The sequence below is a fragment of the Berghia stephanieae genome, chromosome 13 (genome assembly GCF_034508935.2).
Source record: "Berghia stephanieae isolate SIO BIC M18660-M18661 chromosome 13, UCSD_Bste_1.3, whole genome shotgun sequence".
Lineage (NCBI taxonomy): Eukaryota > Metazoa > Mollusca > Gastropoda > Nudibranchia > Aeolidiidae > Berghia > Berghia stephanieae.
Window position 1 is genome coordinate 38,732,626 of NC_088372.1, and position 10,754 is coordinate 38,743,379.

General features: G+C 40.7%; 1 protein-coding gene across 2 annotated transcripts in view; it reads right to left on the minus strand.

Annotated features, from left to right (window-relative positions):
• LOC144959054 (uncharacterized) overlaps positions 1 to 10,754 on the minus strand; it is a 136,088-nt gene that overhangs the window by 25,615 nt on the left and 99,719 nt on the right. For both annotated transcript variants that reach the window (XM_078891408.1, XM_078891407.1), the window contains exon 5: positions 1,877 to 2,068. In XM_078891408.1, the coding sequence (XP_078747534.1) occupies positions 1,877 to 2,068 (192 nt within the window). The remainder of the gene's footprint in view (positions 1 to 1,876; positions 2,069 to 10,754) is intronic.

A 10,754-nucleotide genomic window follows, 5' to 3' on the forward strand; every position in this document is an offset into this window, starting at 1 on the left:
GGACGCTAGCATTTCAAAGTAATTTTCAACAGATTCCATAATACAAAACTAAACAGTTAAAAAAAATAATTAAACTTTAACAAACATAAACATGCTTAAAAGTATCTTTATTATTGATTCTGATCAAATGAATAATTCAGAGGCATAATGGAGCCGGAGTTTATCCCAGTTTCTATAGCTTTAAACGGACTACAATAACAATTACTTGCTACCCCCTTGATAAGACGCTAAGGAAATTACTTTCCGCCAGTTCTAATAGTCCCAGCTACCCAATCACCGCTGTGTAGACAGGGTAAAGTCGTCCAGAAATTGTTTTGACTTTATCCGGGATCGATCTCAGTCCATTTTTTATGAAACAAGTGCTCTACGCACTGAACCATCTGACCCTTCCCCTAACTCCCCTCAAATAATGCTAGTCATTTTAGTTAAATTTTAAACGTTTAGCTTAAGACGGATATTACGTTATATTGGTTCACCCCAAAAATCATACATTCCTGTGATCCCATGCATTAACCTTACGACCAGGGTTGCCATATAATAATCTAGGATTCATCCAAACCATTGCGAAAAATAATCCAGATTTTAACAAATTAATCCAAATTTCAGAAGAAAAAAAAATCAAGTTACCTCAAGACAAATTGATAAAACCCATCCACAAGAGTAATAGAATTAAATATTGTTATCCAAAATTTGTTATTGTTATTGCACGAAAAAACTGTATTTTTGAAAAGTTCTTAAATACTAAAGCCTTGAGAAGCAACTGGACGGCTGCTACACCCGTATGCTGCGGATGGCCCTCAATGTAAGCTGGAAAGAGCACATAACAAATGAAGAGCTCTACAGTGACCCCCCCCCAGTGACCTCGAAAATTCAAAAGAGAAGACTGAGACTTGCGGGCACTGCTGGAGACACAAGAAGGAGATTGCAAGCAGTCTTGTGCTATGGGAACCACCTGAGCGAACCAGAAGCAGAGGCAGGCAGAATAAAACCTACATTGACTGTCTGCTAGATGACACAGGAATGGACAACACCCGGGAGCTGCGTACGCTTATGGAGGGCAGGACAGAATGGCGAAGACTTGTGGCTCATGTTGGACGCCCCTAGGGGCGGCCTAAGTAAGTAAGTAAATACAAAATAATCAAAAAATACTCGATCCAACAATCCTAACTTAAAATGACAATCCAAAGACGTCAAAAGTATTGCAAAATAGGCGGTTTGGATTAAAATAATCCAACTGGCAACCCTACCTACAATCCACTTTTTGATACAACTGTTACCCACCGTCTCAAATGGTTTTTTGTTACAATAGACTAGGAACTCGAAATCGAATTTATTAATTTCTATTCGCTAAGTTGGAGAATCAATACAATTTCTTAGTTGTAAAGAACTGAGAGATCAAATTTATTATAATTTTCTTTCTAAATTGACTTTCTGGGTTCCCGACAAACCCGATATAATACTGTTTTGAGACAGTGGGTTACATTTAATAAAATCTAAAATAAATTAATTTTCAAGAAAGTACAGCTATGCCGTATTACAACAGTTACAGTTACTGAATTTTCAAGAAAGTACAGCTATGCCATATTACAACATTTACAGTTACTGAATGTTCAAGAAAGTACAGCTATGCCATATTACAACATTTACAGTTACTGAATGTTCAAGAAAGTACAGCTTATCCATATAACAGTTACTGAATTTTCAAGAAAGTACAGCTATGCCATATTACAACAGTTACAGTTACTGAATTTTCAAGAAAGTACAGCTATGCCATATTACAACAGTTACAGTTACTGAATGTTCAAGAAAGTACAGCTATGCCATATTACAACAGTTACAGTTACTGAATGTTCAAGAAAGCACAGCTTATTTGTACCTGCAATGAATTTCTCCATCTGTTCATCTTCGATCTCTGCAATAGCATTGCTTGGACATCCTCTATTTTTAATGGTCACATCTTGCCAGTTATATTTAGTGTTAACTGCTTTCAAGCATGTGTGTCTATCAGGGTAATAAGTCCAGCCGGCTTTACACTGGTCTTCAGATCTGGGAAAGAAGGTTGAAACTCCTGGAAGAAAAAAAAATACAATTTAGCCTGTCGTATCTAAACGGATGTTGTATGGATGCGGAGCCTGGACACTTACAATGGATGCACAACGGCGCATAACGGCGTTTGAACGCAAGTGCTATAGAAGACTGCTACGCGTGTCATATACGGAGCATCGCACAAACGAAGACGTCCTGGAAGAAATAGAAGCCCGGGCAGGCCCACAAGAACCTCTTATAGTGACTGTGAAGCGCAGAAAACTGTCCTGGTTTGGACACCATACTCGACACGATAGCCTGAGCAGAACAGTTCTACAGGGCACAGTCGAAGGCCAGCGCAGAAGAGGGCGCCAAAGGAAGATGTGGCTGGACAATATAAAAGAATGGACAGAGATGTCGGTTCCGGAGCTGCTACAAGTGCTAGCAACAGGCAGGCATGGAGGAAGACTGTAACTTCTGCTTCACGCAAGTCTCCCCGACGACCATCCGGTCATGGGATTGGGTGACTGAGTGAATCTAAACAATGTTCTGTCCTTGTTAACCTTATGCTTTAAATAAGGAACAGTAGTGTGATGTCAAAATACTGGCTCCAAATTCCATGGAAGCTCAGTTGATAGAGCGCTCGCTTCACACGCAAAGGGACAAAGGTCGATCCCAGGTGTAGTCGAGATTTTTTCTGACCCCCCCTGTCCACCTTGCAGTGAATGGGTAGCTGAGTCTGGTAGATTTGGCGGAAAGTACTTTGCGATAGACTAGCGTCCTATCCAAAGGATAGCAAGCAATTGCTTGCTATTGTCCGTTTCACACTATAGAAACCGAGATAAACTCCGGAACCATGGGCCTAATGGCTCTGAATGTCTACTTTTTATAAAAATTTACTTAAATGCAGACCATTGATGGCAATGCCGTAGAGAGTGGTTAGTTTAGCACTATCTTCCAATGTTTACATTCATCGACTGTCCAACTGTCCGAGGGGCGTGTTTAGCTTCCTTTCCACTGGGTGTCTATTACTATCGTGGTCTAGTGGTATGACACTCGCTTTCAGACTGGAAGGTCCTGGGTTCGAGCTTCACTCGGCGCATAGTTGAGCTCTTGGAAAAGGCTCTTTACTCACTTTCTCTCGCCGTACTCAGGTGTAAAATGAGTACCTGGCCGTTAACAGCGTTGTCTCTGTCCAAACAAAATTGTAACATCGCCTAACAGGCGTCATGTCCCGTCCTACATGTTAAGTGTTGCTGTTGGCCAGGGACCCTTTGTAAAGCGCTTTGAGCACGTTTAGTGGATATTGCTCTATATAAATGGTCTAGATATCCATGGTAAGCGTAATGATAAGTACCTAGCTAATCCAGACATGTCACTGCATTGAGATAGTGGTCCGTATTTCCTATAGGGGATGAGATTAGCGGAAGAGTAGCGTCCCTTGATTGGACGTCACCTTACAGAGAGAACGTCAAAATGATTTTGCGCATGCGTCTCTCTCGTCCTCGCTTTCGGTGAAGTGTCTCATGCCGCTTTCACCGGAAGCGAGGACGAGGGACGCATGGACACAACCAACATGACGTTCTCTCTCTAATCACTTTTTCGCCGGTGACGTCCAATCAAGAGACGCTACTCTTCCGCTAATCTCATTCCCTATCAAAGTTATCCATATAAAGAAAAGTGAATCCCGATAGCTCAATTGGCAGAGCACTTGCTTCACAATCAAAGAGACCAAGATTGATCCCGGGTGCAGTCAAGATTTTTTTCTGACTCCCCTGTCCACCCAGCAGTGATTGGGCAACTGGGTCTCTTAGATTGGCGGAAATTACTTTGAGATAGACCAGTGCCGTATCTAGGAAAGAGCAATTGCTATTGTCCATTTCACGCCATAGAAACCGGATAAACTCCTGCTCCATGGACCTAATGGCTCCGAAGAAATACTTTTTAAATATAAATATAGAAAGAAGTATTGGTGTACTAACCTTTTTCACAGATGTGATTAACTCGACGAGTCATACAGCCAAGGTGGGACCATTGTAAGTTTAACTTGCTAGTTTCTACAACTAGACAATAACCAATCGGCATCAATGTTCCATCCCTTGGACCGAAGTTTGTCTGGAAAGATATATGATGAAAAAATATGAAATATTTATAGATAGAATGCGCTTGGCCAAGAAGTTCACAACATTGCCATCCTGAAGTATAACGGACCAACACACAAACTCTGTGTAATCATGAACTTTTATAGTCTGGTTAATACAGTTTAGTGAGAACAACTCACAAACGCGGATGGCAAAAACAATAACAAAGGCCTGAGTGACGTCATCTTCGAACTATCTATAGGGAATGAGATTAGCGGAAGAGTAGCGTCCCTTGATTGGACATCACCGGAGGAGAAGTTATTTGTAAACAAACCAACTACAAGCCAAGTGCTCCAAATACAAAATTTATTATTCATATTTCTGTACAAAAATGCATATCATAATCAACGTTATGCATTTTTGTACAGAAATATGAATAATAAATTTTGTATTTGGAGCGCTTGGCTTGTAGTTGGTTTGTTTACAAATAACTTCTCCACTGGTGACTTCCAATCAAGGGACGCTACTCTTCCGCTAATCTCATTCCCTATATAGCCTATTTCCAATTATTAACGATGCTCAATAGGGTTCATATCGTTTTATTTATTCCACCAAGAAGCCATATGAAGCCATATCTCTATTTCATACAGAACCGGTTGCCTGTTAGACATTCTTCTTCTTCTTCTTCGTTCCTCTGATGGACATCTATGGCTGCAGTCCGATATCTGCTATGAAGTCTGTGGTCCGCTTTAGGTCCTCAGCCTCGCCATAGAGCTTTGTGTTGAGTGTTGTAGGGGTGACCCAGTGGTTCGAACGTTGCACGTTGTATAATGGGCAATCCATAAGCACATGTAAAGTGGTTTCATGGTCGGTTCCACATGGGCAATAAGGGGTTGTTCCAATACCTAGCTTTGTAAACATATGTCCTCTTAGTCTATTGTGTCCTGTTCGGAGGCGGAATAGAGTGACTTGGCTACTTCGCTGAATGGCATGGATTGGATCCTGCTTGTTGTGTTCCAGGTGTGTGTCATTCCTTTCTTTGTCTATTTTTAACTTTATTATTTTCTTTTGCTGATGGTAAGTGATTGACGACTTCGGTTGTTCCTTTTGGGCTCCTTCTTTGGCCAGTTGATCGGCAATTTCATTTCCATATATACCTACATGACTTGGAATCCACTGCAGCACAATTTTTCCTGTTTTATCAGATAAGCCCTCAAGGGCCTCCACAGTGTGTGCGGCTTCAGAGTCCTGGTAATTTTCAATAGACCGGAGAGCATCATCAGAGTCTGTCAAGTAAACCACATTTTTCCCGTATAGTCTGTGATCTCTGGATAGTTCTTTTGTTGCATTTAGGATGGCTTTTTCTTCAGTTTTAGTACTTGTGCACATTGAACCCACTGATACAGATATTTTTGTTTCTGTTTTATCTGTCCAGTGTATGAGTGCACCAGCACCTCCATTCATGAGGGGGCCGGAAACTGAGCCATCTGTATAAACTCTTATCCAGTTGGTCATTGGGTACTTTTTATCGATCATCTTTAGGGTTTGAGCATTGTTATTATTGCTTCGAATGTTTTTCTTGTTGATGGTTATGGATTTTTGTTTCTTTTTCCACGGTGGTGGTTTGAGATTTGGGACATTGATTTGGGCAATATCTTCCTTTGGTGTCACTTTATATTTGCTCTTAGTTTTTGTCCCAAGGCGATGAAGTTTTCCCTTTTGAGTCGATTCTCTTTCTTTTCCATTGTACTTGGATGCAGTGGTTGGGATTCCATGAATTTTATCTTTGAGAATTGTGTCATTATTTTTAAATTTCGTTGTTCTTTGAGAGGTTTTATTCCTGTGTGGGTTTCCATCTTGTGAATTGGTGTTGTTTTCATTGCTCCAGTGATCACGCGTAGGCATTGGTTTTGGACTTTTTCAACCTTTTGAAATTGAGCCTGTGAGCACGTTCCCCATGCCGATATGGCATAGTCTATTGCAGGTCTTACATATCCAAGATATGTCTTCTTCAGGACGTTTGAGTTTGCTCCCCATTGCGTTCCAGCAAGTTTTCGGAGAAGCTGCATTCTCTTGTACCCTTTCTGTTGACTTTCATCTATTTGATGTTTCCAAGTGAGTCGAGGGTCAAATTTCACTCCTAAATACTTAGGCATAAGGTCTTCTCTCAGAATCTTTCCATCCAAAGTTAATCGCATAGATTGCTTTTTGGTTGATAAGCTGAATGTTGTGTATGTGGTTTTATCAGCATTTACTCTCATACCCCAGTCTTTTGTCCATTTGCTCAAAGCATCAAGAGTCATCTGTATCCTGGCCTTTGCGGTACCAATATTTCTTTCAGTGCATATCAGTGCAAGGTCATCTGCATACATGGCTGCTTTTACTCCTCTGCATTTGGTTTCGCAGATGTCATTGATAAAAACGACAAAGAGGGTTGGTGAGAGAACCCCGCCTTGTGGTACTCCATTTGTCATGTTCGTTAGCTTGCTTTTAGAGTTTTGAGATTGGACTCTTGCTTTTCGATTTGTGAGGTAATCTTTAATCCATGCAAACATGTTGTGTGAAACGTTGGCTTTCTTAAGTTTGAGAAGTAGTCCTTTTGTTCAGACTTTGTCAAATGCCTTTTCCATATCCACCCAAACTGTGACTGTGTGTTTTTTTTCTTGGTAACCATTTTCGATCAGCTGCGAGATGTATGTTATCTGGTCCTCTGTGCAGCGAAATTGTCTGAAACCAGCCTGTTCATCTGATATCAACTTATTGCTTTCTAAATACCATTGGAGACGGCGATTAACAATTCTCTCCATCAGTTTACCCAAGCAGCTTGTCAAACTTATTGGTCGGTAACTTTCGGGTTTATTTTTTGGCTTGCCATCCTTCTTTATTGGTATCATGGTTGCCTGTTTCCATTTGAGCGGAAGTTTACCCTGTTTCCAACTTGCATTGAACAGTTGTTTCATTTTCCTCTTTGTGAGGGTTCCTAGGTGTTTCAACATGTCATTAGTAACATCATCTGGACCTGGTGATTTGTTCGTTTTTAGAGATTTCAAGGCAATTTCTACTTCTTCTTTTTTAATCGAACTGAACATGACATCATCTGTGGATTCTTTGGGTGTATCCTTGTGTTTTCTCAATTCTTTGTGGACTTCTCGTTTTCGTTCTTTTCTTATCTGTATACTCCCAACACTTGAGTACTGCTTCATAAAACAGTTTGCTGCTTGTTTTTTGTTGAGAATCCTCCCCTGATCATCTTCTACTGATGGTGCAGCATATCTGTTTTCTTGTCCACTTAGAGCTTTGGTTAGGTTCCATAACTTTCTTCCGTCTCTGTCGTAGTCAAGTTGTCTGGTTTTTTCATGCCATGCTTCCTGTTTTGCTTTTATTGTTTCTTTCCTGAGAGTTTTTTCAGCCTCTTTGTAAATTTCCATATTCTCATCATTTGGCTCTCTCTCTGCTTTTTTTCTGTGTTCAGTGACTTGGCTGTTGAGACTTCCTAATTTTTCAGTCCATCCTGGACAGTAGTCCTTTCTTGATCCTCTGGGGATTGATTCTTTTGCAGCTTTCATGATTGATTTTGTGAAAGCTTTGGCTGATTTTTCTACATTCCTTGTTTTACAGTTTATCTCTTTTGTATAACTATCAGTCAACTTTGAAAACAGAGTCCAGTCTGCTTTTTTATAATTCCATCTCGGAGGTGGTGCCTTTCTGTCTTTTGCATATTCTTCAGTTATTTCAACCAGAATGGGACGATGATCACTTCCTGCCAGATGTTCCTTTATCTGTTTACTGACTTTGCCGGTGAGATCTTCAGATATGAGAGTTAGGTCTGGAGTTGATGTTGTCTTCCATGCTCTTGAGAAGTATGTATCTGGGTCATCTTCATTTCTGACAATTTGAAGCTTACTGTCTGTAAGCCAATTTTCAAGGGTTTCACCTTTTCTGTCTAAGTCATTGTATCCCCAGCTTGGGGGAGTGGCTATTGAAGTCTCCCACAACAATGAACTGTTCTTCTTCACTTCTTATGTTTTCAATTGGCAGATTCTCAGATGGTGGGCTGTAACAGTTATATATTGTGTATTGCAATTTGTTTTTGGTAATTTTTACAGCCAATATTTCAACAGATTCATCTGTCGTTATTTCATTTGTCGCTATGTCATTTCTGACGAAGATGATTACTCCACCTTTGTTCCGTTCTTTTCTGTCTTTCCTAAAATGTTGATATCCCCTTATTGAACACCTAATGTTTTCTGTGAGGTGTGTCTCCTGTATGCAGGCAATATCTATCTTCTCATCCTGAAGAAACTTGGAGAGGGCAGTCTTTTTATGTTGTATCCCTTCTGCATTCCATTGTAGCAATTTGATAGTTCCAGTAGTCCGTAACCTTGCATCTCCTACCCTGGTTCCACAGTAGGAGGGCAAGGTACCACCAGATCGCTTGGGTGAACCCTGTTTATCAGGGCTCGACGCTAGGTCCGTCCGGCGGGAATCCCCAGACTTCGCGCCATATCGTCCGGCAGTTTTGTTGTCCATCATTGTGAGGAGGATGCGTGTCACATTAATTTTTGGGTTGGTTTCCCTCTCCAGACTATTTGCGCCTTTCGGCTCTGCGACTCCGACTTCAGCGGTTCTTTATTCTCTGGATGTGATTCCATAGCCTTTCATCTTCCCAGATCCACAAGGCAGTGGTGGTTTGAAGTTGGAGTTTTCCTTCTCCTAGACAGACTGCTTTCCAAGGCTATGAGCTCTGTCCACCCATTAATGGTGTCTAGGCTGGGAGTCCAGGAGGGTATCTTTGTAGAGTGACAGTTTCCCTTCACCCCACCAGCGTCATGGGGCTAGCACAGCTTATTGCGTGAACTAGGGCAATCTGGCCACGGCGGTTGATTCCTCCCTTCATCCGTCACCTCAGACACATAGAAACTCGTGTCATCAGCCGGTTAGAAAGTTCCTTTCAGAATACTCCAACCGTTGCCCAGGAGGCGGGCGGGAAGAATGCCCCTACGTGGACCCTGACACGAGCTGGAATGGGTTGCGGATCAGTACTGATCAAAATAATCCAATCCTGCCTCCCTGTTAGACATTCATTTTGTACTAGCACTGTTAAATACAATACCCGTTTATGCCTTTAGCCAGGCACTCATTCATTCCTGAGTCAAGGGTCGTAATATTATGAGTAAAATGTCTTTACCCAAGGGCATAACGTCGGGATCAGAATTCCCCACGTTCACTGTTCCCAATCCGGACACTGATCACCCTTAAAATTGCTTGAATTTTGTGACAAGTCGAGACATTATATCACAGAGGAACCGATCGACACATGTCAATGTACAAACATCATTTATTACAACAAAATGAACATTCCCACTAACACTCATAAATATATATATATATATATATATATATATATATATATATATATTATATATATATATATATAGAGAGAGAGAGAGATAGGGGAGAGATAGAGAAAGAGAGAGAGTGAGAGAGAGAGTGAGAGAGAGAGAGAGATAGGGGAGAGAGAGAGAGAGAGAGAGAGAGAAAGAAAGAGGGAGAGAGAGAGAGAGAGAGAGAAGGAGAGAGAGAGAGAAGGAGAGAGAGAGAGTGAGAGAAAGAGAGAAGTAGATCTATGAAAGCGGAAGTGACGTTAACATACCAATGGTGTGCCGTCAACCCATGTATATTTCCTCTTTACGTCAATTGGCATGACTCCGATCCAGTACTGAGTTGTGGTCGTGCGCTGAACTAGTTTTTCTAGAGGGAAGTTGTTTGTTTTAAAAAAATTTTTATTGATAAATACAGAAATGATATGATGACGATGATGATGATGCTGATGATAGTGATAAAGAAGAATGATGACAATCATGATGATGATGAAGAATGATGATGATGATGATGATGATGATGATGATGATGATGATGATGATATGATAATGATGATGAATGATGACGACGACGATGATGATGATGATGATAATGATGATGACGATGATGATGATGATGAATGGTGACGATAATGATGGTGATGATGATGATGATGATAACGATGATGATGATGATGATGATGATGATGATGATGATGATGATGATGATGATGATGATGATGATGATGATGATGATGATGATGATGATGATGATGATGATGATGATGATGATGATGATGATGATGATAACGATGATGATGATGATAACGATGATGATGATGATGATGATGATGATGATGATGATGATGATGATGATGATGATATGATGATGACGGGGTAGCGTGGCTTAACGGTACGGTCTTTGCTTCATACAGAAAATTGACGAGTTCGAATTCCCGCTGAAAATCGACTTTCTCACGGACTCATTAGCACAGAAACTGACCCAAAGTAACACAGTTACATCCCACGTGGTTTGCATTCAACCAATCAGGACGTATGTTAATTTGAGGTATGTTCATGGTATTGATTCAATTTGTGTTAAAGTAATAAGGAGAGTCCCGTTACTTTTTGACAAACCTTCGTATAATTAGAATAATTATAAGTAGAAGCTGATCATAATCATAAATGAAATACTGACTTAAGGCCTTTCGCTTCCTAATCATCCGATCGGCTGCCTCTCTAATCATCTGTGTCATTTCCTTCCACAGTTCACGGTCTTTTGCAGTCG